Here is a 27,856-nt window from a genome sequence, read left to right as displayed (position 1 = left end):
TTTCGTCAGTGTCAGTAATAAGTCGAAACATAATGCAGAAAGTGATAACAACGGCAATAATTCCGGCACGAAAAAACGGCGGAGAAATTCTTCGGAAGATCGCGGAGGCAAGGTAAACACGTGTGTTGAAGTGAACGATTCGACAAAAGAAAAACAAAAGAATACCCCTAGCAAGAAAAGGACTTTTCTGCCAAAATTGACTAAATTATATTCCTGGTTACGCTATGAGGATGATTATAATGGATTACAACTGTGGCGGGACAGCAAACCACGGAGAATATATGAACTGAAAAATCACAAGTGATAACTTGCTTTGTATTTCCAATAAACTGTGACGATTAAAACTGCATGAATATATAATTTTTCAGCAATATTATTTTGTATAGTGCACAATATTGTGAACTGAAAAATCTGAAGTGATGGCTGCTTTCCATTACCAATTAATTGTAATGATTAAAACTGAATGAAAATATAGATTAATATAATTATTTCAGCAATATTGTTTTGTATGATGTACAATATTGTTGTAAACTCAAAAATCTTGAAGTGATAACTAAATTGTATAACCAATAAACTGTGATGATTAAAACTGAATGAATAAATAGATTTATATTTTATATTTGTCGCCGATTTACAATTTCAACTTCGATAACACTAAATTTTGGGGACCCATAGATTTCTGTTGGGATCCATAGATTTTTGAGCATGCGATTCACCAGGACCCATCACTTTTCAGAGGTGAAATGAACACTGCATATATTTTTCAACTGCGTTGCTAAACGTTTTTTAATAAAGGCAAGTTAGTTGACAATCCAAAACGACGTAGTTTGCTGCGGTCAACCATTCTTAATGCTGATTGCCTGTAAGCGCAAAAAGTTGGTTTGATTCATCTTTCACTGTACTTCAGTGGGCAGGTATCATAGTTTCCGAAGTGACAGTTGCACTGCCTAAAAGGAAACTGCACCGCACCTGCGAACCACACCAATTTGAATTAAAACGTACCAGCTCAAAGCCCCGGATCAAGTTCAGGCAGAAACGTAGCAGTGTAAGTAAAACAACAATCGGTGAAAATGTAATGGAACTTATTTTTACTTCTGTCCGGTCTGGCACCAAAGCGCCCCGGTGGCTGTTCTACCTCATGGTTTGATTCAACGCCCGATCTCGACGTTTTGTCAATTATCAGGAGCAAAGAAAATGCGTTGGTGGTCGGGTACATTTTGAGAGGGTTGGAGAGTCTTTGGTGATCTTTGCGTGGCAAAACAGTTGCCTCGACTTCGCTTTGGCTTACTATGAGATTGCACACTACATGACGGAGCCAATCGTTTTGCACCTCCCTCCTCTACAAGTCCATCAAAGACGGCTCCCAGGCTTTGCCTTATTCTCACACAAAAATGTGGGCAACTAAAGGCGTACAGAATGGGATTCAAAATTGGATTCAAAAATGCAAATGTCGTGGCTAAATGCAACCCAACCTCAACCAATTTCAGGTTTTCCGTGTAATACGTGGCTGACACCTCGATCATGCAGAAGATGTGATAGGGAGCCCAGCACAGGACGAACACTGCAATCACAAATGTCACCATCTTGGTGAAGCTGTTGGACAACTGGTTGTTATTATTAACACTAAATGAGGAGGTCGGGGACAAGGGTACAGACAGAGAGTATGACCGCCTAATCTTCCTAGGCTTTGTTGGAGCACTGGTCAAAATTGCAGCTCCAGAAGCCTTATTGTTTTTCGATTTGATCAATGCCAGGTTCAAATTATTGCCCTGCTGCATCCTTCTCCGACTCCGCTTACTCAAACTAAGGCCTATTTTGATGTAGCTTCCCGCAATCACCATGAGCGGAATCAGGAATGCCAGCAGAAGCTTGGAGACCGCTGTTGCTGCTTGCCTCACTTCACAGTCCCTCTCAAGCGTGCTTCCAGACGTTCGATACAGAGCAAAATTATGGTAGCAGAGTTTCCTTTCATCCCTGGTCTTGGTAACGGAGCGAAATAAAAAGTAAGGAAATGTATTGATTGCTGCCCATAGCCAACCTACCAAACAAACTTTCCATGCTCGCGTGACCGTTCTGTGATTCTGACACCAAATGGGTTTGACGACCAGAATGCAGCGGTCGAGCGAAATGGCTGCCAGCAGGAAGGCTGACACAAACATGTTCATGAAAAAGATGGATGCTTGTATTTTGCAGAGGGGGTTGCCAAGCTCCCAACTGTGGGAGGAGCCAAGGTAGAGGGTAAAAAAAGGAAGTGTGAGTGTGGCCAGAAAGTCCGACATGGCCAGATTAAGCACCCAGACGGAGGCCACGGTGCGACGCTGCAGGCGGAAGCCCACAACCCAGAGGATCAAGGCATTCTCCAAAATTCCCAGACAGGAGACCAGTCCGTGGAAGCCGACGACTATCCAGTTGCTCTTGGTTTGGTTGTTCAGGGAATGCTCCTGCATGAGCTGCAGCAGGGGACAGAAATATTGTTCTCCAGAAGTATTGGTGCTGGGAGTTGTGTTGAACATTGCTGCCCTGAAGGAAAGAAGACGGACAGTTAATAGTGAAAAACAGAACGTGTTTGATTTTATTTGTGTCATAATTTTTTCTTCAATTCAAGTCATATTTGTTTGGCAAACCCCCAATCACAAAAATTGGGAGACCAGAGAGTAATACATTACAGTAATCAAGACAAGCGGCAACAAATAAACCAATTATAATCACAGTATAAAACTAGGACAGCATGGGGCGACTCTGCAATGTTGCCAAGATGAAAACATGTAATTGAAAACATCAGATAAAATTTAAATGTGATAACTACATTTTTGAGATTAGGAGTCTCCAAACTTTTTCAAGTTAAGAGCTGCTTTTCATTGCTAATTAGCGCAAAGGGTTTGATATGCATTTCTAAAATAATATCATGTTACTACTATGTTGTTACTATGTTATAACCAGATTGGTTATTTGAAAGTGGGGTTAAATAGACTAAATCAACCTAAAAACATATTTAAAAGTACTAGAAAATCACAATGTCCCAGAACTGGTGTGCTTTTTTTTCCAGAACCGGTCAGCAAACACTTTAGCCGTCAATAGGGGGCATCCTGGTGCCGGCGGGAATCACATAGGAGACCCCTGCTCTACAGATAATAGAATTTAACAAAGCAGTTTCCTCCATTGTCAGACACAGTTGAGTGTAGTTAGCAAAAAAAAGAAACGTTATAAAGTATTTTACCAATACAGTATATAACCAAGCAGAAGCATTTAAATATTACAAAGGAGAGGGTCTGGTACTGAGCAGAATGCCACAGCTAACATCACTTCTATTCAAGTTCAACCATTATAATTGTAAGTCATAATGCAGCTCTTGTTTTTATTTGCATGCTATGAGGAAAATTCTGTTTTCTTGAATGTAATTTTTACATGTAAATTATTCCTTTGATTCAATTTCGAAATTATTTTCTGCTTTTACATTGTTACCGCCTTGGTTTTATTCAAGATGACAAAAAAAAAACGATTTGAAAGTGTGAATCAGCTGCATTACATCCCAGAATTGTACAAAATGTTCTAGACAACAAAAGTGAGATAATTCCCCCCAAAATATTTCACCATTATAAAAGTAAGTGCTGGATATGCGCTGGGCAAAATAAAGTCCTCTAAAAAGCGTCTACCGGTGTTTATATAGGTCGGAATGGTTATTTGTTTATATCTGATGTCATTATCATTTCTTAGCATTACTGACTTCATACCAACAAAATTATTCAACCTCCAATATCATTCATGTTGTTATCCTAGTTTGGCCTTTTAAACATTTTTTACCACTCATGGTATACAGTGAACCCTTGTTAAACTGGGGTTATGTTTCAAAATTAACCCCTGATAGGCAAAATCTATAAAGTAGAAACCTTTATTTTTATCTGCAATTGTCATATAATTAAGTACTCTATAATACATTGAAACCAAAGAACAAGCCCTTTTTAAAAGCCCAAGCACTCATTTAACAAAAAAAGTAAAGTGCACTGTCTCTGTAAACATTTATCTGATTATGAAGAGAGTAGGGACTGTTTAGCCCAGTGTTTTTCAACCAGTGTGCCAGGGCACACTAGTGTGCTGTGAGACCTTGTCTAGTGTGCCGCTGGAATTTGCCCAATTTTATCTCTCCAAATAATCAGGCCATTATTCAGTATTTTTGATTTCTTCAGATGAGGAACGGTAATAATCTTCCATATCAGTAGATGGCAGTTAATTTTTATATACTTTTTATTTACTAATTATCTGCTCATAAGGTAGCACACTACGTTTAATAACTTAAGTTGTTTAACAAAGCGGTTTAAGATTGCACTGTAAAAAATAAAAACATAAATAAAGCACATCATTCTTTTTTATTTTAAGTATTATTTTCTCCTTTTTATATTCTAATTATCTGCTTATGGATTGTACAGTGAAATATTTGACATAACTTCATTTTCAAACATTTTTGACGGACGGTGTGCCTCGAACTTTGTTTTAAAACAAAAGTGTACCTTGGTTCAAAAAGGGTTGAAAAACACTGGTTTAGCCAATCAGAATAAAGAATTGAATGCATGAGTAAAATCTGTGAAGCAGCGAGATGGTGAAAGGTAAACCTATTATAGTTATTATAATGGATTACTGTAATGCTTGAAACCTTCTTTTGATCAAAATCATTTCATGCTACTGAACATTTATGTAATTTTTTATTTTATGAATTCTCCTAAATTAAAAGTGATCAACTCTGCCGCAAGCCAATATTTGTGATCGGGAAATAGGTGATATTGTTTGAAAGCCAGATCATTGTGTCACAGTGCGCGGTCAGGTAATTATTTTTTCCGTGAGCTCAGCAAAAAAGAAAAAAGTTTCTGTTCTGATTCAAAGCCTGTTTCTCTGTTGACAGACCACATACCATCCCAGGCATGTGGTTGCTCAGATTATACAGTGCCCTTTAAAACTGTACAACAAAACACCACACGAAAGACTCACTAAAAGCTCCCATTATTGGTTGCCTAATGCACTTTATGCTCACTTGGTTGATATATGCATTGCTAAAGTATTGTAATATGAGGCCAGGTAGCATTTAAATTCCATGTCCCAAATCTATTCGGTTAGTTTACACTAATAATTGATACTCTACAACAGTAGGTGGAGGAAATGACTTGCCTTAGAGGTTGTTTTGTTGTGTGTTGAGTGAATGATGAAGTTACACTTGCAAAAAAAGCATCTCCATCAGCTGTAAAATAAGATCCAATTGCTCAACAATGCTCTAGTGTATTTTATTAAACATGATTGAACCCCATTCATATTGACATACAATACCTACGGATGCTTGTTATGAAGACAAGAGGTCTGTAACTTCAACTGATGTAAAATGATGGTTTAGTCATCACATATCTGCCTGAAATCAAAACAAAATACACAAGGGTTTTGTTGAATTATTATTTACATGCAGCCATACCCTTAGATACGCTGAAAAAAATTGTGATTACAGAGAAACTGACAATTTGCATCCTCAAGGAGAGGACCAGGAGGAGCCATCTACAATACTTCCTGACCTACAACACCGTTTGCGGGTGGCTGAAAGGCAGTTGGGACCAAGAAGCCAGGTGACAATGGATTGAACCATTTTGGGGGTGGGTGATCAGTTTTCTTAGTTATGACTTGTTTTTTCGGTAGCTAATTCCGTCGTCTTAGCTATGGAGCTCTCTCCATCAAGCTCTTAGGGCAGGGGGGTAACTCATTTCAGGGACCGCACAGTAGAAAAAATATTCTCATGAAGGATGGCATAAAAGTGTGCCTCAGCCTAAGGGCCGAGGTTCTTTTCGAAAGGCTCAAGGTTAAAATGTGATTCTGGGATGTAAGATTTGATAATAGAACTATTATTGGCTATTTCCTCTATATCTTTTTTCTTCATTAAGATTTAACCCCTTGTAGTTAAAGTAAGGTTATGGCCCTAACAATGGCGCTCAAGGCCACGTCTGGCTACAAAATAATTACAAAATAACACACACGACGCTGCCCGTCCATGCAGAGGTCAGGCTCATGTCTAAAGATCACATTGAAAAACACGGTGACCAGATGATGAAGGTGCTGTATCTGAGTCAGATCAGGAAGCCTCTTCTTCTACTGGTAACCGCGTAAACCAGTACTATTTGTTTCATGTGGGAGAGACAAACTCCTTGCCAAAAAAAGCCTGGAGAGTGATGGCACCACCAGGCTGTACTTGCCCATCCTGCACTCAGGTCTGTGTTGCTCTGTAGGTTCCCTCTGTCTCTAGCTCTCTGTCTACTGACCTCATCTTATTTGGCCACTCACTTCCAGCTTCAATTTCTCTCCTCACCTTTATAGTCACTTGTCTTGATTTCCCCATGGTTTTCCCCACTATTATAACACATTTTCTTCCCTTTATCACTACTACCTCCCCATGGTTCCTTGCAATAATGATATCCTTCTTGTCACCCCCAAACACATTTGTCTAGCATTTCGTTATTCCAGTGTACCGAACCCTTCTGATTTTTCTGGCGGGTAGTAGTGTTCAAAGCTACTCTTCTAATAATCCATATAACTGGACCACATATATATTTTGAATTTAATTTTCCTTTTTTTACTCTTATTTATTAATCATGCCGAATTGATTGTTTTTGTGTTCCATTTAAGACGTGAACTGGTTATTACAAGGTTAATTAAGAACATAACAAAAATGACAATTTCATTGCATCTGTTTTTCCCTTTTATTTTAAAGATTGTAAATAGTTAATTTATATTTTTGGATATTGAAGAAAAAGCTTTATGACATATTTTTTTTCAGGAGCAAAGCAAGTCTAAATTATTTATTTATTGCTGCGAGCTACTAAAAAAAAAAAAAAAAAAAAAAAAAGAGTCCACGGGCCTTATATGGAAATTGTTTGGACATCCATTGTAAGCTTCACATCTACTTTCTTTAGTAGCTTTTACTGTAGAAGTTTTTTGTTTTTACAAAAACATATCGATGTTACATTGATTTGCCTGGTAAATCAAAAGGACATGTTATTTGCACACACTTTTTCAGTATGTGTCACCTAGAGGAAAAAAATGGACAACAATACATTAAACTATCCTAAATAAGCTTCTTGTTTTACGGGTGGCAATTTAGGATTGTTGGCTTCAGGAAATAGGAATAGCTAATGTATAAAAAAATTATATACAAAGTTTTACAAAATACTAATGAAGACCAAATATTTATTCAGTGAATGTATCAGAGTGTTCTTATAGAGAAAGATGTAGCAAACTACGGCCCACGGGCCTCATGCAGACCTTTTTTTTTTAATCCAACCCGCCAAATGGTAATAATATAATGATAATATTTACAAAATAATTAAAAAAGAAATACTGGTAATACAAATGAGTTGATTTGGTGTCACTTTTGTCCAGGCAGAAAACATCCTAGCCAAAGAACAGGCAGGTTTCAGGGAGAGAAAGAGCACCACGGAACAGATTTTTAATCTCAGCATCCTATGTGAGAAGTTTCAACAACACCGGAGAAACTCAGTACTGTTGGACAAAGACGCGCAGTCAGGAAAGGCATGTGAAGCTACATCAAAATAAAAATTTATGAACTGGTTATATTTCTTCAGTGTATAAGCTCTGAATTTGGATGAATTTCTACATTATATTTTGAATATTGTGGAATGGAAATCAGCACAGGAAAACAAAAAAAGACCAACAATCTCTAAGAAATCACTACAAATCTCACCATCAACCTCTAGAGCCTGTCACTATGTTTAAATATCTTGGATCCATCATATCAGAAGAGGGGCTGGAACCAGAAATCATGGCCAGCATAGCTCAAACCCCAGGCGCACTTGACAGACTTAAACCTATCTGGAGGGACAAGAACATAGCAGTAAAATCTAAGATCAGACTCATGTAAGCACTGGTTACTTCTATCTTCCTGTTCCCTTCACTCTAACAGGAAAACTGGAAAAGTAAATCCAGGCAATGGAAATGTGATGCGACATAAAACTTCTAGGTATCTGCTACTAAGCCTATGTGACAAACGAAACGGTGCACAACACCATCAGAGGGCACATTGGACCCTACGAAGAAACGTTGTCAGCTGTGTGCAGACGAAAACTTCCGTGAAACCGTGGTGTGGTCAAGTCACAAGATCATCAGGGCTTGCCAAAATAATTCTCCAGGGCACAGTCCAATGGGGCAGGAGGAGAGAAAGACCAAAAGGAACTGGGTCGACAACATTAAGGAATGAACTGGCGCCAACTTTGCCATGACCAAGAACAGGAGTGGAGAAAGCTGTCCAGTGTTGCGTCCTCATTGGTGCTCCAATGACTCATGGAGATAAAGGGTCTGTGAACCGTGATTTATTTAAATCAATCAAAATACTTGGCACATTTAAAGTAAAAAAAAAAAAATGAGCTAGCTCTATTGGATTTTACGTTTTTTGACACATATGATCAAATTTAATGCTAATAAACAAGGACTTTTTTTTTGTTTTTTCCCGAGGGTTTAGAAAACCAATTTGGTTAAAAGGTCTATTTATGGTCAATTTATATTTATGGGCAGCACGGCGGCGCAGTGTTTAGCGCGTGTGCGGCACAGTTCTAAGGTCCTGGGAACCTCCTGTGTGGGTTCAAATCCAGCTACCGGACTTCCTGTGCGGAGTTTGTATGTTCTCCCCGTGCTTGCGTGGGTTTCCGCCGGGCACTCCGGTTTCCTCCCACATTCCAAAGACATGCATTTCAGGTGGATTGGCCGGTCCAAATTGTCCCTAAGTGGGAATGAGCGAGCGAGTTGTCTCTCCCTGTGTGCCCTGCGATTGGCTGGCAACCAGTTCAGGGTGTCCCCTGCCCAATGCCCGATGATTGCTGGGATGGGCTCCAGCACCCCCGCGACCCCACTGAGGATAAGCGGTGCAGCTAATGAGATGAGATAATGAGGTCTATTTATAGAAAAAAAAATGAAATGTAAAATGTACATCCAAATGTGTATTAATGATGCTATTCTAAAACGACGTATCTTTATTTTTTGTCATTTATTACTTTTTTTGCATGGATGGAATGTCTTAAAAAAAATAGATACATCTTTATGAAATAGCAGCAACGATATAAAAAAGATTGGATATGCCCAATACGGTATATATATGGTAAATAAAGAAAAACTCAATATTTGTTTTCCTCCTTCTATCACGTCTTTTAACGCAATGCAGCCCACCGAAGTTTGCAAACCCGTTTCTTTGAGAAACATAGGCTCTATCTTTGTGCCCGGTACAAGCCAGGTGTACTGTAGGTACACTATGGAATATTTTTCAAAAATATTTTTTTGCATCATTGTTGGGTTGAACACAGCCCAAATGATTTAATGCAAAATAAAGCAGCTTCTCGAATGTCCCTTAAATTCAACATTCCAGTCGTGCTGATTGTCTTCAAAATGGTTTTCAACAATTGAAAGAGTGTTCTATTATCATACCATATGATGTATTTTACGTGATTGCTCAATAACCGTCGGCTTCTGCCTCAACCCATTTTTTTTTACAAATCCATTAGAATAGACACTGCAAAATGTAGTTGCTGACTTGAGCTTAATTCTTAAACATGAAAATCAGGATATGCAAGTTTTTACTCACTAGCACAATTATGTTGTTTTCTAATCGAGCTCTAAATGCTCGAAACATAAAATGTAATCGTTGTTGTATTGTGGTTTGTTTACGCTGTATCTTTTACAGTTTTCCCACAAAGTCGTTGATACAAATTATGTAGCAAAAGCATGAATTATAAATAAAATCCCATGCAGTGATGGAGGAAAAATTGCAGCTAAATGCACTTAATATCTAGCAGATTAAATCACACTCACCTAGATTTTAAGTGTGCCTCTTCCAACTTCCAGTTATGGGATTGTCACAAACCCTTATCTCACCCTGCTTAATCATTTCAGTTTTAAAAACACAATTCAGCTTTGCTTGCCACACCCCCAATGCTGATTGGAAGTTCCTGAAGTGACGCGGGGTGTTGCAAACACAAATGTCAGTTAGGTTTTGACTTAATACGGTGAAAGCCTTTGAAAGACAAGGTTGGAGGCAATTTCCCTCTAAGCTTTCAAGGTCAGGTTTGGGGAATAATGGAATATGAGTAACGGCGTTACATAATTGGGATACAAAAACATGTAGTTGGAGTTTCATAAAAACAGATTTAATAAAATTAGAGGTATATAATTCTATTTAAAAGCATGTTTTATGTTGCACACTACAGGGTAGAACATTAAAATCTGGTGTGCAATTGTACGAACTCCTTTTATTGTTTTCCTCGTTCGCATTAGTTTTGTTTAGATTCGCCATCTGCGGTCGCGCTTCTCTCTCTCTTAGCCGTCGTTCATTCCACACACACACAGAAAATTTAGGTACCCCATTCCCGAGAAGCTGCCCGAAGGTGCCTGACTTAAAGATATGAACATTTCCTCGTTAGAAATAATCTCTGTGCGATCTCATTCACACATGCAGCACACTCGGGACCCCATTCGGTGAGGGTCGGGTGCCTGACTATAAAACATGAAATATGACCAAAAACATCACAAAACTAACAGAAAAGTGCCATGTAACTAATGTACAACTAATAAACCAACATCCACACAGGTATGAACAAATTAACAGATGTAATGATGGTGAATGAAATGTATTGCCTGACAGCATGCGCCCTCTTCCGCAGCATCCTTCCAAGCATCCATTCAATCACTTCATGCACTCTTTCACATTTTTCTTACATTTACATGTACATAATGCACTCATAGATGAATTGTGTCTATCAAAATTTCAATATTGACACGAGACAGGCAGATCAAGTTACAAGGTTCTTAGAGCTAATGTTGGGTTCAATTCAATACTTTTTAAGACTTTTTAATGCGTTTTGAAATCAAATTTAAGACCATGTTGACCAAAAAAAAATTGAAACAAACAAAACAAAAACCAAATATTTCTGCACAGAGTGCATGGTGCCTCGTACACAATGTCTGGCACAGCTTTTATCCATGGCGAAAAACGTTGGTTGGACAGCCACTTCTGATTAAATTGACACTTTCCTATGGTCCAAAATCAATGTTTCTGAAGGTAGACCTAAGATAAGTAAAGTCAAGTCACATTTATTTGTATCGCCCTTAATCACAAGATGTCTCAAAAGACTGAACAGGTTACAATTACACCATCCCCTGAACGTAAACCAACATGCGGGGAAGGCAAAATTTACATGTGCCTTTTCTGAAAGGCCCGACTGAAGCTCCATCAGTATTTTGATAGTTCAGTTATTGTGGTCATGCAATGTTGCCATGAAAATAATCGGCAAATTATTAAAAAGCACAATCGATAAATGACACAAAATATTCTTAGCTCAAACGAATATAAATCTTATTAATGTGTTCACATTTGTAAGACTTTCAAGCATTGGATTTAAGCCCTTTTATGCCAATTTAGGCCTTATTTTTAAAATAATGTATTCATTGTCTTTAAGACTTTTCGAGGATCCGCGGGAACCCTGGGTTACCTTTTGTTGAGTTTTATGGCATTGTTTTCTTTCCACAATTTAATGAAGTGATTAATGTAATATTGGAAAGCTTGCATGCTAGCTGTTTTTACAATTTTGTGTAATATAGTGTAACAATCTGTGAAGCCCTTTGAGACTCTTCGTGATTTAGGGCTATACAAATAAAAATGACTTGACTTGACTTGACAATAAGTTTTACATGAGATTTCCATTTTCACATACCGGTACATCCTTTTGATGTAATCAAACTTTTCCTAGAAGATTTAACAAATAATACCGTTAAATCAAACTGGCCTGCATAGACTCCGTAGCTTTGCTCTAGTTTGTTTTTAAAGTGTGTTCCTTACTCTGGTCTAAGCACGCTAGCGCTGTAGAAATGTTTGTGTATGGCATGAATAGCTCATTTATGAAAATGTGACGGAAGAATAATTCAACTGTTGTCTCTATTAAGAGTGTTAAGGATGAATTGATTAACCAATTAGTAAAGGGCATACTACTTAGTTAATCAGCTAATTATTTTTGCACCATTGTGTCGTGCTTTCCAAGTATTTATGACAATTTACAGAGAGATGTAAACTATGTCAGATATGTAAAAGTAAAATCCGTTTTTTTCCCTCTACCTATGATTTGTATTAACATCTTTACATAAATGTGAATAGAAAAAAGATTGCTTCAACTCTTATTGAATAGTGCCAGTATATAAAAAAAAACGACCACATAACAGTGCAAAATGAATTCACAACTTCCAAAATGATCAAATACCCAGAGGAAATCTTTTTTTTCATGTTTAACTTTATCATCAAATATGCTATATGCACAACTTACAACCCCGATCAAATTACTTCATCTTCCCCACATGTAAACATGCAATACATAAGCCACAATACAAATAACAAATAGCCGCAAGTAATTCTTTTTTGTCTTATTTTCGTCCCACAAAATTATGCATACAAAAATATAAAGTACTGTATCGCCAGAATCAAAATAGAGCAGTTTTCCATTCTATTGGTAGAAGGCAGGCTGGTGGGAAAGGGCAGGGCAGGGAGAGAGTTGTTCTATTAAGATGCTGAATATGTTTAAAATGTTAAATGTTTAATAAAGTGAAACTTATAATTCTTTACATTTTCTGTGTCATTTTAACCTTGATGTCCCTAAAGTAGGTGGGGCAAAATATTCAGGGTTAAACCTTTTTTAATCAAATGTTTTGTTTAAAAAAGAAGAGGCCAATTATTTTTAGGGAATAATTAACCACCACGTGTGTAAGGAGTGTGGCCTCTATGTTGTACAAGTAAATAATACAACTGGTGCATGTTTCAAGAGGATCACGTTTCCATTCAGATTATGTTTACAATATATTCACAGAGTAACTTTACTCAGATATAAACCATTCGGTAAGGGCATGGGATCAACAAAGGCTTAAAGTATTACAAAGGAGGGGAAATTTCCCCGTTTGAGCTGTTCTTGCAGTGACACTAGCAATTACAATGTTACAGATTACGCCCACACCAGTCAGATGATTTAAAAATAGATGTTTCATGACAGGTTAAGGGAAAGTAATAACCTTAAACCTTAGTTTTACCGTTATTGCTTTTATAAGTAAAGGGAAATGGGCCCCCAATTACAAGAAGTGTGCATTGAGTTTTCTCATTCCGAAGTAGTAGGTATTGCGATTTCTATATTTCGTGCAACTGCATTTTCCCTTGATCCATCACAAGCGCTGCCGTTGCAATGATACAATTCTGTGTTTTGACTATTATAGTTGGGCTTCTATACCACATTCATATTGACTACAATTAAAGTTTATATGCATTAAGTAGTGCTTTATTTCAGCAGAAATAAATGTTGCATGGCGAGACATCCATGCAAAAGACTTCAACAATAAGACTCTGTTACGCAGGACTAAATACTTGAGCAGTGAGTGAACACTAATTCAATAAAAGGGATAGATTACACAAGTCTACTGGTACTAATCGGGAATAATTAACACCAAACGTTAACAATAAAAACAGTATTAGCAACTGATTACACAATACCGCCAGGTATGCTGGCAGTTCCAGTGTCACCTTCCTATTACGTCCAATGTTTTAAGAGAACAATAACGTTTTGTTTGCAAAAATATGCAAAAAGTCATAATCATGCAATTATGTTTAGTCTTAGAGTTGATTTTTTTTCTCTTTAGTATTTCCTGATAGGCTCATTGATACCCACTTACTTGTTCACATGTCTTTATGCTACCATACATATCTGTCCCTCTGTATCTATCTATCTATCTATCTATCTATCTATCTATCTATCTATCTATCTATCTATCTATCTATCTATCTATCTATCTATCTATCTATCTATCTATCTATCTATCTATCTATCTATCTATCTATCTATCTATCTATCTATCTATCTATCTATCTATCTATCTATCTATCTATCTATCTATCTATCTATCTATCTATCTATCTATCTATCTATCTATCTATCTATCTATCTATCTATCTATCTATCTATCTATCTTTCTATCTATCTATCATTCTCTCTCTTTACCCATCCGTTTACTAAAAAAATACTCACATATATGTATAAAATATTAATACAATGTGTACGAGACTAAAGATAAAAATAAAACAAAACCATTAACTGTACCTTTGATGGCCGACTTTTATACACCGTTTTTGTATTTTGCAATAAATTGCTTATTCAACTCAAGTGTTTTTGCTGCTCTCATCCTAACTTTCTCGGCACCCAATATTTGGGCGAAAACGGCAATAAAACACAATGCATAATAGTCCCTCTCAAACACAATCGGGACTGTGTCGGTTGACTCAACTGAAGATATTTAGTAGGCTAATTCGAATGAGAGAGCCTGACGGTGGCGAGAACGTCCATGTACCGGCAGCAAGGATAGGAGTCCTTGGCTGCTTCAGGCCCTGTTCCGGCGGGGAAGTACAAGGATCTTCAGCCATTCCCTGTTCTAGTGAAGGTCTATTTGATGCGGCCTCTCCCATTTTCATTATTTTGGGTCGGCTGGCATCTGGCCCTTGAGATGCAGTTAATGTCAGGATTTAGCACGCCACCTTCCCTCAGAGGGCGCCAACTGGGGTGGAACTGTACATACCTGTGCCCAATCTACCCTCGCCGGTTCCTAAATAGACCGCACACTTGCCATTGTCATCCTGGTTACCATATAAATGTGATTTATGCTTTCTGCCTCACTGTCATGTTTGGTTTTGTTTTTACAATTCGTTGTTTTGTGACCACTTACTTGTTTGTTACTCTTTACCTCCTCTTCTTACTAAAAAAAAAATCCTTTGATGAGCAAACCTGCCTCCGTTTCGGCTTCCTTGCGTTTGGGTCCACCTGTAAAACATGACGATATAATAAACCAAGAATCCTGTGTTTTTTTTCACTATACTTGAATGTTTTTGTATATATATATATATTTAAAAAAAATGTTGACTAAAAGGTGATCATGCTATAATTATTTACTTTTTATTTAAAGTAAAATGTATCCCACTTTTGATAAAATTGGCTACTGATAGTGGCTAAACAATACCAGTTTATTTTATTTTAATGTTATGGGGATTTTTGAAATTTGTCTTTTGTGCCTGCTGAAAATTAGAGATTACTGATGGAGCCGTAAGATAATATTGCTTTATTTACCTGATCATGAAATACATTTGTTAGGTTTTCATTGGGTTCAAATTGGTTTACTTGACTATATGTTGCATTTTAGTAATTGGATCAGTCTGACTGTCGGTTCGTTGCCAAATTCTTTGTTTGGCCCTCTTTCTATTTGACATTGACAGCCATGTTTTTTAATAATTCAGGTGATTAATGAAATGTATCACATTGTGACGAAACATCATTGGGCAAAGAGTCAGTTAATATAAACTTGATCTCCTTCCCGACCAATCCAAACTCCACCTAACAGCCCTGTTCCAAAGAGCTTAAAGTTTTTTGTTGTCCTTATTTTCTGTATTACACCCTATACCCGTCATCACAAAACCCCCAATATAAGCAGATTAATGTACTTCTAGTGAAACTTTGATATTGAATAATGATTGACATACAGTGTTGGGCAAGTTACTTGAAAAAAGTAATTACTTAAAGTTTTTCACTACACCTTCCAAAAAGTAACTGAGTTAGTAACTGAATGACTCGAAAGTGAAAGTAACTAGTTTCCAGGGAGAGTAACTATATCTATTGTTTAAAAGAAAAGTTGTTATGTGTCATAGAGTTTTCTGAGCAAAATTTGAGTCAGTTGAATGGATAAGAACGGACATGTAGTTGTGTTATCGAACCTTGTAATATTTATTGCACCTCACCAGCAACAGATGTATCCTACACTTGAAGTGTAACAACTATAAACAGTAAACAGTCTAATAAAATAATGACCAGCAAAAAACAATATAACGCATGTTTAATATAATAAAAGAAGAAAAGTGATGATAAAAAAGAAACCAAATAAATGATACAATAACGCAAAGAAAATTTTGAGATAAAAAGAAAAAAGAATTAACTTTACATTTTTATACAAACACACTACCACTGAAAAAAACAGAGGATAAAATTCAAATATTTATAAATTTACCCCAAAAATATATGACATTAACCTTTTTTTATGCTCAACAAATTGAAAGCCAACATGGAATCCCAAAGAATGCATATTGACCGATCATAATAGAAAAAAAGTATTTAGGAGGGAACCAGCTGTTTATTGGTGGGAAGCCGGCTCTCTCTGTCCTCGTTCAGGAGCCGGTTCATAGAGACGTTTCGCTAACGGCCAGAGTCGATGCCGCCACATTCTGCAACAACTGAATGACAAAAAAACACTGGCGCTTTTAAATATCGGGCTCACATTTTTCGGGACTCAGCCCCATGTGCTTTCTTTCGGTACTTTAGTTAACACTGTATTTGTAACAGCTTTCTAACTACATGGTAGTCGCTATTTTGAATGGTGACATGATCCAAAAAGTGACGTAAGCAACTTAAAGGGGAGCGGAAGACTGTGCGGGGGAAACCGGCAGGGACATGCCGCTGTTGCCAATCTGCAGCCAAAGTAGCGCAACGCTTTTGACTGTTAGTAACAGCGGATAAAATAATTACTTAGAGTACCCCGTTATTAAAAAAAGCCATATTTCTAACACTGTTGACATATGAAAGACCTTTAAACCCTTAACTCCTCCCTCCATCTACATGAAACACATTGTATGGTTGCAAACTATGCTTCTGACTCATTCAAGCCATCAACTGTGACATGATAAGGTACAGTAAGATGTTTGCTTTATCTTGAAAACTCTACTATTTTGTAGGAAGTTACAACAAGTTTTTTTGTAAAATATTTTGAGTATTACATTATACTTTTATATTCAAAACTCACTACGAGGAGTATTTTTTTAGGAATGAGTTCAATAGAGGGACTTAGTAATGCTTAGTAATATACAGTAATGTATATTTAATAACTTTCCACGTTTTTTTTTTGATCGACGAATATGCAGTAACACCAATTTTTATAATGAATCTTAAAACTGCTTATGCCTGATTTGCTCATCAAGGCCTTTCAATTATCATTGGGCTTATTTTTCATGATTACGAAAATGTCATTAATTCATTTATTTAAAGTCACTTCAGTTTTGTTTTATTTCCTTAAATGCATGTTTTAATATTGTCTATATTTAAAAAAAAATATGAATGGTAATTTAATTTCAAACATGTGATGTTGCAAGTTTCTAATTTTATTTATCTTCAACAAATGTGAATTCACTTGACAGCTAAAAATGTTCACCGCTTGCTAGAATAGCTTATATTTCATGATTGGTTCATGTTAACAGCCAAGTGTAACGAAGCTGATTAAAACGCTTTATATGACAAATTATGAAATCTTTAATACATAATAAACAAATTCCACCACCTGCACTAATGTGGTCTCTTGGGATTTTTGTTTGAGATTTTTCTTCTTAAATCAATGGTTGTCTTCACGTTTGAGCTCTTTCTTTTTCACAATACTGTACATGATACATATTGTATTTCCTTCTCCAGAGAGAACATGACATCAGGGTTGGGTTTTACCCTTTTGGCCTTGATACTATCTGGGCCTACTTTGGCCTTTGTCCCCATCGGGGGTGGCACATCCACTCATGTCAGTATTACAGGAACAGCACTGTTGGAAAAAGTCACCACAGTATGTCGAGCCGTAGTTGAGGCTGCTGGTCATGAATTCAAACCCACGGTATGAAAGACCCTCACTTTTTGAATGCATAACACACATTTAGAACACAATTGTAACATTTCCAATCTGTTTTAATTTGTTGGTTGAATCTCGATCTCAAGGTTTATTGTGGTTGCCTGATAACACTGGTCGACTCACAACAATTTTGAAGAGAAGAAACCAAGTGCGTGGCACTGCGTCTGGGTGGTTAGCGTGCAGCCCCACGGTGCAGGGGTGCATGGTTCAAGTCCATCTACCGCAGCCTCCCCGTGTGGAGTTTGCATGTTCTCCCCCTCCCTCGTGCCTGCGTGGTTATCCTCCGGGCACCCCGGTTTCCTCCCACATTCCAAAAACATGCAAATTGTCCCTAGGTGTGAATGAGCGAGTGAGTTCTGTCCCTGTGTACCTTGCGACTGGCTGGCAACCAGTTCACGGTGTCCCCTGCGCCAATGAAAATTCACACTGACAAACATTTCAAAAACATCAATTTATATTTGAACATTTGAATGAAATTATTCTAAATTCTATTCTACTATTTATTGTTTTTACTTTTTTTATTGCAGGGTTCTTCTCCTGAGGAACTGGTTAAGGCATGTCTTGGCCCGACTGCCACAGGTGATGTTGCAGGGGTGAAGTTTCATTCTGCTCTACAAGAGATCTACACCCAAAATGGACTTGTAGATCGGAATTTTGTCAACAGGTGGGTTTGAACAGTTTGATCAGTCTTCGTTATAAACCAATGTTCTGCCTATTCTTTCAGTGCTCCCCATCATTTTAACTCTGAGGCCTTTTTGGAGGGCCGTAGTCTCATTACAAACAGTATGGTTTCCATTAAGGCTAATGTTCGCAATGGCAACTTCAAGGCTGCCAGAGAAACACTGGGTAGGGTCCTTCATACACTACAGGTGAGTACAAAAAGCCAGTGTCTGTTAAAGATTTCGTTACAAAACAATTGAAAAGGCCACAGAACAATGAAAAAATAGAAAGGAAACTGTCAACTCAAACATGGACTTATTATGAAAACAAACAAACATTTTGTATATTCTGACAGGACTTCTATAGTCACAGTAACTGGGTGGAGTTGGGCTACACAGAACCATATTTAGCTCTCATACGCCCTGACCTTCCTTTAGAAAACCTGGCAGGTAGGTGTGTGGGGGTGTGTGTCTGCAAGTGTACTGAATGTCCATGCATGTGGGCATGTGTTTCTACTGCTAAGATGAATATTTCAACATGAGCCTCTTCTGCCTCTAGATATTGATACTGCCACCTGCAGAGATTGTGCCTCAGGAACCTGTCCCAACCAAATCCTTCAAAACATTCTGAATGAGAAGAAGTTAACTTCTGGTTATATGGGTATCTTGTCTGTGGACAAGCCCCAAGGTATAAACCATTCCTTTAAATGTAAACTTTGTGTATGTCATTCGGTACACGGGTAATTAAGAAGCGAGGCCAATCATGGTCCAAGATGCAGGCAAGTGGCCGGTGTTCCAGTAAACCCAAACAGCGAAGGCAGTTGTCCAAGATTTTGTGAGGTGGTACTCATGATCCAAAAGGGCAAGCAGGGGTTCGGTACACAGGAATAACAAGAGGCTGAAACAAGAATGCTTATGGCACAACATAGAAGACAACAAACTAGCAAGGAACCAAAGTGGACAAAGTACTAATAAAAGGGAGAGCCAAATCTAGACAAGTGTAAACAGCTGTGAGGAAGAAATTAGCACCCAGAAGCGAAAGAACAAACAAGGTAAGGTCGAGCAAGAGAGCGAGAGGGCAAGTGAGCAGGAGAGGGACAGATAAAACATACAGAGAATCAGAACAAATGTAATCAATAAAAACCATTTTCATTCAAATGTAATTATCCAAATGTAAGAAGACATTAACACTGCCACATGCCGTAAAGATGGAGGGATATATGGATGGATAAATGTATAGATGAATGAATGGATGGATGGATGGATGGACTGACAGAAAAACCACCCAGCCGTATGGATCAATGGACATAATACAGTAATCCCTCGGTTATCGCGGTTAATGGGGACCAAAACCATCCGCGAAAAGTGAAAATCTGCGAAGTAGCGACGCCCCTTCAGAAATGCTTAAAAACAATAAAAAATAAAATAATTTCTTTTTTCTTATTATTTTATTTTATTATTAATATTTTTTAGACCCGCGACTCTGAACCCGCGAACGTGGAACCGCGAAGTAGCGAGGTCCCACTGTACTGTACTGGTCAATTGATCTTATGATTTCCCTATGACCAGACAAATAAAATAAGGGGTGAGCTGACAGTTGAAGGGATGAATATATGGATTGATGATGGATAAATGGGTGAATAGATGAATACATACATGGCCGAACGGACAAATGAATGGAATAATGTACTTGAAGGATGGTCAACAATTTGGAAGGGTTAATAAATGATTGATGGAAGGATAGACCAGTTAGACAGACAGCTAGACTGGTGATTTAATGGATTGGTTATTTGAACGGGAAAATTGACTGACAGATGATAAAAATGAGGATTATTAGCCACACCCAGTACATTTTTGAAGGAAAAACATATTTGTACATACATAAGCCGCATGTGCCCAGATTGAAACATGAGATATTTACAAAGAAAGACGGTACACAAAGAGAGTTTCAATAATACACAGTACCTTAACATTCCAATTGTCGGCCGCTGGACTTTTGATAAACATAGAGAAACATCACTGGCTTCGTTACATCAAAATCAAACCATTGAATCCAACGGTGCTTACAGTCCGAATTTTAGGGTACTCAGAATCAAAGTCTTACAGTTAAACTCCTGGTGATGTAGGCATAAATCATGCATCTTCGCACAAAGATTAATCACCATTCTTGTGATTACAAGCTAACACTTTGGCTATTTTAATCTTATTACAAATTTGTATGTCATTAATTTGGAACTGGAAGTTCAAAGTTAAAATGCACACTTGTGGACGACTGGGGTGCATTTTTGAAGATGTCCATTAGGGGCATAGAACGAGACTGTTGTGGTTCTGTCCATTATTGGGTTTAGATACGGGCATACGTATGTCTAAGGGGCCGGTCACACAGCCGTTTGCGGCTGAATCACGGCTAAAATTTTGCATTTTTTTTTTTGCCCGTGGTTGCCAGCGATGGAAAATGCGCAAAATTGGCCAACCCGCTGTTCATCGGTGGTATGCCCGCAAAACAGACGCCGGCGACTGTTCCGCTTCCTCATCGCGTCATTTCCGCGTCATTTTCTCGTGTGGACCACGGGTATAAAAGCTCCCGAGCCGGTGTTGTGCCCAAATCCAACTCCTCCTCGTTCCGCGTCATTTCCGCGTCATTACCTCGTGTGCCGCCCGCGGTTAACACGTGCTCAAAGTTTTGAGCAGCGCAAAACTTTTTCGCGCGGCCAACCGCGTGTGAATTTCCGACCGCGAGTAAAGCACTGCTGTATCTCGTCTATATGGCGGTCTCAAAGCGTCCAACAGCGCCCAACAGCGTCTGCTTAACGGCCAGAAATTTCCGGCCGTGGTTCAGCCTCGATACGCCCGTGAAAGGCTGTGTACCCGCGCTCTAAAGAATTGAGCAGCGCAAAACTTTTTTGCGCTGCCACCCGCGCGCAAATTTCCGACCGCGTGTTAAGCACTGCTGTATCTCGTCTGTATGGCGATTTCAAAGCGTCCAATAGCGTCCGCCTCACAGGCAGAAATTTCTGTCCGTGATTCAGCCGCAAACGGATGTGTGACCGGGCCCTAACAGAGTGTAGTTACTCCACTAATCCGAGAGAAGTGGTGTGTTGGTGGACAAAAGTTGTGACTTTCAAAGTTCCTTCTTTTTGACAATGTCTTTAGATGGAACAGGAGGTGGGGGTTGTATTTTCACATTACACGTTTATTTGTATAGCCCTTAATCACAAAAATGTCTCAAAGGAGTGCACAGGATGGTGATCCCCCTTCCAGGATTGACCAGGGTGAATCACAATCAGCATTACTGTACACAGAATAGTAAACACTAGGTAAGATGTTGAAGATGTCCGGAAAGTGCAGGACAGCAACGACGCCCCAGCCTGTAAACTAGTCCAGAAAGTCTATAACGGCCACGACGCAGCTTCCCATCTCTGCCAGCTGGTAAATGCAGGGGTTGACATGCTTCAGGTCAGACGCTGGTCCGCTGACTCATCTCAAATCGTCCTTCTCCCTCTATCAGCCAGGCAGGCAATCGGAAAAAGACAGGACGGTACAGAATATGAGGTGGGCATCAATCATAAGCTTTGGAATAGAAGTGTCTTAAGCCTCGATCTAAAAACTTCCGTTGAGGTTGTAGATCTTATCTCCGGAGGCAGGGCGTTCCATAACACCGGGGCCCGGATGGAGAACGCTCTCGAGCCTGCAGACTTCTTGGCTCTCGGAGTCACAAGTAGACCGGCATTTTCCGAGCGCAGACTCTGTGCAGGAACATAGGGGGAAATCAAATCAGAGAGATAAGAGGGTGCAAGCCCATGCAAACATTTATATGTTAAGAGAACCTTAAAGTCACATCTTAAGTGGACTGGGAGCCAGTGCAGGTTGGCCAATACAGGAGTAATATGCTAAAACTTTTTGTATTCGTAGCAAGGGCATCATCACCCTGCATATCGCATTCTGCATTCTCATTAGCTTACTAGTGCCTCAAAGAGTAGATATTGGTATAAAAATAAATACATACTTCTTTTCAGGTACAATGGTATGTTATTTGGTTTCAAAGTATAATAGCGCATTTAATTGTATAGTAATTGTGAAAAAAAAAATGTTTCAACAGATTTCACCTATCACCATTTATTTTTGGAAAGTAACCCCAATAATAAACAAGTGTTTACTTTATCTATTTGTCCCTTTCCTGTGCCAGGTAAATGTAGCCACGGAGGGGCAGGTGATCTTACCAGCACAGAAATTCCTCGAGGAGGAATCCACAAGGATGAGCGTCGCCCTGACAATGAAGCCTTCCATGATGCTGCAGTTAAAGCAGCAACAGATGCCAGCCTCCAGTTGCTAGAGGACATCCGATTAACTATAGGCAACAATGACTACCTGAGGTGCCAGGCTTTTAAAAATAGATACATAAAAAATTTGGGGGGATGAAAATTGTGACAACAGCTTTATTATTGATGCAGATTGATGGGGATAAGTCGTTCATCTGTGGTGTGTTTTGTCATTGACAATACCGCCAGTATGACGGATGACATTGAAGAAGCCAGAAAAGCTGTGTATAAAATAATTGACAGCAAAAAAGGAACACAAGACGAACCATCGGAATACATTTTGGTAACCTTCAACGACCCACGTAAGAGAGCCTCAAACCTACCATATTGATCTGAAAATAGTCCCTACTTAATATGTGTCAATACAAGTATATTTTAAATATAAAATAGCTTTGTTTTTCATACATTTTTGTGCATGCTGTAGATTTTGGACCGTTATACAGGACAACAGACCCGGATAGAATGAAAACGGAAATTTCCAAGATAAAAGCAACGGGAGGTGGTGACCTGCCTGAGATGTGCTTGTCAGGACTTCAGGTACTAAAATGCTGAAATTATATTTGGAGTTTGGATTGAGATTTTATGTTTTTTGTGTCACACCAGTTAGCCCTTACTGGTTCTCCTGCCTCCTCCCACATTTATATCTTTACGGATGCAACTGCTAAAGACATTAATCTGAAGAACACCATCTTGGCCCTCATCAGAAGCACCAAGTCAACGGTGAATGACGACATTTAATCAAGCGTTTTCTAATCTGTAAGGTGCACTAATTTCCCCGGACGGTTTCTAATCTTGGGCAGGTGTCCTTCTTCCTTACGCCTGCCCGTAGAAGACGCCGCCGTTCTGTCAGGGCGGCTCCTTTTAATGACTACAAGGACCTGGCCCTGGCTTCAGGAGGTCAGGCCATACAAGTGTCCAAGAGCCAACTGGCGCAAGCTACGAACGTCATACTTGACACCTCCACATCAGCTTTGGTAATAGACCAAAAACACCCAAAAATACATCTAGACCAGGGGTGTCAAACTCATTCTCATCATAATGACTGTTTTCAAAATTCCTGAAGTAATTTATAAATGTAACTAGTCCTTAATGTAAAATAAGTTGTTTATTTATATTCAAAACGTATTGATATTTATTTCCTATTCAAGCCACATTAACATTAAAGTTAAACTAAATTGTAATTCGCTACACATGTGTTATTACCTATATATAGGTGGATTTAAACAGAGACTTAACGACACAAAGGTGCACTGTGTAATTGTTAGTCATTTAGGTTGATATTGGATCCTTCAGATGTCATCAGGGAACTTCTGTAGTCAGTTGGCTGAGCTGAAAGAACAGGGGCCAATATTTTTGCAACCCCACTTTTCCTTTCTTTTTTTTAGTTATAAATATAATATAACATGTAAAAATAATTTGGCTCCAATTAAAGATAATCTGGTTGATTCTTAGAAAATATTTTGAGTTTTTTAATCCATACCTTTGAAGTCTGAAATTTGCAGTGTTGGGTTTAGTCACTACTTCTTCCAAAATGTAACTGAGTTAGTTACTGAGTTACTCAATGGTAAAATTGACTAGTTATTTTCAAAATAAGTTGTTGTATGTCAAAGAATTTGAAATTTACTGAGCAGTTTTTAAGTCAGTTGATGAGATAGATAGTTGTGTTGTGGAACCTTGTCATCATTTATTGCACCTCGCCAGCAATGCATTATCCTACACTTGAAGTGCAACAAACATAAACAGTAAAGAATATAGAAACATAACAATCAGCTGTCAACAATATAATGTGAGTTTGTTAAGTTTATTAATCTAAATCTAATTCAAATGGTCCGTTGTAGAGATGGGAATTGAAACTCTTTTTGGAGAACGGCTTTTTTGCCTTGGCTCACTAAAAAGAGACGGCTCTTCGGCTGCCATATGGCTCTTCAGGTAGTTTTTGTTGTTTAATCCATAAATTACAATTGATCATGTATTATTATGAATGACTTAAAAATGAGAAACATAAAGCAAAATTAACAATTAAATGACAACATGAAAACACAGGAAACACAGAATTAGAATATTTATAAATCTACAAAGAAAGTGATAAATTACAAATTGTTTTTAACCCTTTTTATAGTCAAAGAATTAAAGGTCAAAAGCACAGAATCCATGAAAAAAATAGAGCCTTTTGACCAATAAAAGGAGAAAAATAGTTTCTCGAAAGGAACCGGCTCTCAATAGGAAGTGGCCGGCTCACACTCCTAAGAGGGGGGATTTTTTAAGGGTTATTGTTCTATCTTCTTTATTCTTTATCCATTATCAGTTATCGGTCAGTTCATAATGCGCTGGGGGGGGATTTTGTAAGGGTTATTGTTCTATATTCGTTATCTATTATCCATTATCGGTCAATTCATAATTCACTACAAAACCACGGGCCGAGACACTTGTTCTCAGCCAAGAGGCCGAGTCAAGGTCCTAGCCTCAGAGCCATGCAGCGATCAGTGCGAAAGCACCGTTCCCGGAGGTACTGCAATACCGGGCCGATGCTTGGAGTGGACAGAGCAAGCTCTTATTCCATCTTCGAATTGCAAAAATGCTAGAGTGCGCTGTGAAGTACACAGTCCAAAAACAGATCACATTTGCAACTTCATAGATACCACAGTTGAAGTTGTATTCAATTTCAGATCCACAGTTCACACTCCTAAGAAATGGGGGGGTTTTGGGGATTTTAAGGGTTATTGATCTATCTTCGTTATTCATTATCCATTATCCGTTATCGGTCAGTTCATAATACGCTACAAATCCTAGGAGCCGGGACACTTACTCTCAGCCAAAAGGCCAAGCTAAGGTCCTAGCCCTAAAGCCTTGCTGCGATCATTGCGAATGCACCGTTCCTGGAGGTACTGCAATACCGGGCCGATGCGTGGAGTGGACAGAGCAAGCTCATATTCCATCTCCGAAATGCAAAAATCAAAGATAGTGACTTCATAGAAAGTACACAAAAGGCCAAGCTAAGGCCAAGCTAAGGACCCAGCATCAAAGCCTTGCTACCTAGCATCAAGGCCAAGCTAAGGACCTAGCATCAAGCATCAAAGCCTTGCTACAGGCGACCAAGCATGGCTCATAGTGCCATTTCGTTCACGAATGGCATGAGTCAGTTGCGGTATTCACCAACTCTCTTTCTTTCGATGCATTAGTAAATACAGTACAGTACTGTACAGTACTCTTAATCGCTATCTAACTATATGTTAATCGTTATGTTGAAGGGGGCATGATCCCAAAAGGTGCGACGTAAAGAAATGAGAGGCGTGCGTACAAACACAAGGCTGAAAACAGCGTCAGCTTTGCGGAGGGGCGTGGGGCAAGGGTGATGGGGAGGCATCTTGGGAAAGCAAGATTTCATTACTGATAATAATAATTATTATTAGTGTGGGCTTTAATATACGATTAAATTAGACCAATAAATGATAAAACCACTAGTTTTTAAAATAGTGTAAGTTCCACCCCCCACCCCCACCCCCATTTCTGGCGAACCCCTAGATTGATGGCGCCCTTAGCATTTGCCTATACCAGTGTGCCGGGGCACACTAGTGTGCCGTGAGACCTTGTCTAGTGTGCCACAGGAAATTGCCCAAGTTTTTCATTTTATTAGTATTTAAATAAAATGTAGCTTTCTCCCATTGATCGCTCTGCTGCAACATTCATCCGTACCGGTAGGTGGCAGCATTTAATTTTCTCTCTTTTTCAAAAGTAATTCTCTGAACAAATATCTATTAACCAATATAAAACAATGAAATAAATGTAATAGAGTAAAAATCATAATTTGAATATATTGGTAATCTCCCCAAAAAGATTGAAAAAAGGTTAGAATGCATAAAATATGTTTTGTATTACTAAAAAAAAAATCATTTTTACTCATTTTTAGTTTGTTTTCTAAAAAAAAGTCAAGCCCTTTTTATTTGTGACACCCTTAATCACAAAGAGTCTCAAAGGACTGCACAGACCACAGATTATTGCAAACCACAGACTATTATTACACCATCCCCTGACCTAAAACCTACATGAGGGCAAGGAAAAACTCAAAAACCTAAGCATGAGGAAAATGGAGAAACCTTGAGAAGGGACTGCACATGCCATAATCCCCCTTCCAGGATGACCAGGCAGCAAAGGATGTTGCATTAACAAACAATGCAATTAAAAATAATATATAAAAGAATTACAGTATAATATAAAAATCTCAACATGAGGAAAACAGCATAAAATATAGCTAATCTTGAAAACAGATGAAACATATAATACAATCTCAAACCAGAGCAAAATTATTAACCAGAATCAATAAATTGCTTTACCTCCTGACCCACGGTGACCACAAATCATGATAAAAAAATTAACTGTTCATTTCTTTATTTACACAGCCCTTTACAACAGTCATTTCAGTGTACCAAAGTTATTTTACCTATACTTTATACTGTCATTTTGGCAACATGATAATTTAAGTAAAAAATCAACAACATGAAACTGGTACTGGCAATTCATCTTTAAACATTTTCTACAGACGGTGTGCCTCAGATTTCTTTCATGACAATAAGTGTGCCTTGTGTTGAACTTGCGGGTCAATTGTTACCTAATTTTTATCCCTGTCTAACTAATTGGCTCACAGGTATCCACATCAAACTTGTACGGGCTGCATTAAAATTAAACTTTTTTATACGACGGGGGCCTCAAACTATTGTCCCACTGGCCACAATTGGCCTGCGGGCCATGAAATTGAGACGCCTCATTTAGAGAGTTGGATCTAGGGCTGCAACATAGAAACAATAACATTGGTCACAATTTATTATGAAAAGCGTTGTCAACTAATTACCTTATCGATTATTCGTCTAGCGCAATTTATAAACAACTAAGCACAATATTCAATGCAAATAAGTGCTTTGGATCTCATTGTGAAGTTGTATAAGTTACACTAACACGTTCATCCGGCACAGAACGCAATGAGAGCGTTTTTGTAAAGATATCTTCCCCCCAAAAAAATCATTTTATTTTATTTAACATTGTATTATTACAAACAAAATTGGCATTAAACAGTCAAACACTACAAAGTTAGCAAGGTAACAGAACGTGCTGCATGAATACAGAGAGCAA

At 38.4% G+C, this 27,856-nt stretch overlaps 2 protein-coding genes and 2 pseudogenes across 3 annotated transcripts in view; 1 reads left to right on the top strand and 3 right to left on the bottom strand.

The window, feature by feature from the left end:
* Window positions 1-664: 664 nt before the first annotated feature.
* LOC148361758 (prostaglandin D2 receptor 2) lies at window positions 665-9,886 on the bottom strand. Of its 2 annotated transcripts, none has more exons than XM_088343190.1 (4): window positions 9,841-9,886; window positions 5,318-5,392; window positions 5,158-5,227; window positions 665-2,520 (listed from the first exon to the last, which is right to left on the bottom strand). In XM_088343190.1, the coding sequence occupies exon 4, from the start codon at window positions 2,511-2,513 to the stop codon at window positions 1,173-1,175; it is 1,341 nt and encodes a 446-aa protein (XP_088199316.1). In that variant the 5' UTR covers window positions 2,514-2,520; window positions 5,158-5,227; window positions 5,318-5,392; window positions 9,841-9,886; the 3' UTR covers window positions 665-1,172. The 2 variants fall into 2 exon arrangements, with proteins under 2 accessions (XP_088199316.1, XP_088199315.1); XM_088343189.1 differs by having other exon boundaries at window positions 5,314-5,392; window positions 9,841-9,873.
* A 7,670-nt stretch (window positions 9,887-17,556) lies between these two features.
* vwa11 (von Willebrand factor A domain containing 11) overlaps window positions 17,557-27,856 on the top strand; it is a 31,146-nt gene continuing 20,846 nt past the window's right edge. The window contains exons 1-10 of the mRNA XM_088342937.1: window positions 17,557-17,739; window positions 18,282-18,418; window positions 18,479-18,623; window positions 18,770-18,863; window positions 18,973-19,101; window positions 22,600-22,786; window positions 22,865-23,034; window positions 23,157-23,269; window positions 23,336-23,452; window positions 23,533-23,706. Of these exons, the coding sequence (XP_088199063.1) occupies window positions 17,557-17,739; window positions 18,282-18,418; window positions 18,479-18,623; window positions 18,770-18,863; window positions 18,973-19,101; window positions 22,600-22,786; window positions 22,865-23,034; window positions 23,157-23,269; window positions 23,336-23,452; window positions 23,533-23,706 (1,449 nt within the window). The remainder of the gene's footprint in view (window positions 17,740-18,281; window positions 18,419-18,478; window positions 18,624-18,769; window positions 18,864-18,972; window positions 19,102-22,599; window positions 22,787-22,864; window positions 23,035-23,156; window positions 23,270-23,335; window positions 23,453-23,532; window positions 23,707-27,856) is intronic.
* LOC148361757 (U2 spliceosomal RNA) lies at window positions 25,224-25,309 on the bottom strand (annotated as a pseudogene).
* LOC148361756 (U2 spliceosomal RNA) lies at window positions 25,593-25,740 on the bottom strand (annotated as a pseudogene).

The sequence above is a fragment of the Urocampus carinirostris genome, chromosome 8 (genome assembly GCF_059441175.1).
Source record: "Urocampus carinirostris isolate Australia breed hairy pipefish chromosome 8, RoL_Ucar_1.0, whole genome shotgun sequence".
Classification (NCBI taxonomy): Eukaryota; Metazoa; Chordata; class Actinopteri; order Syngnathiformes; family Syngnathidae; genus Urocampus; species Urocampus carinirostris.
This window is presented reverse-complemented; position numbering and strand designations above follow the sequence as displayed.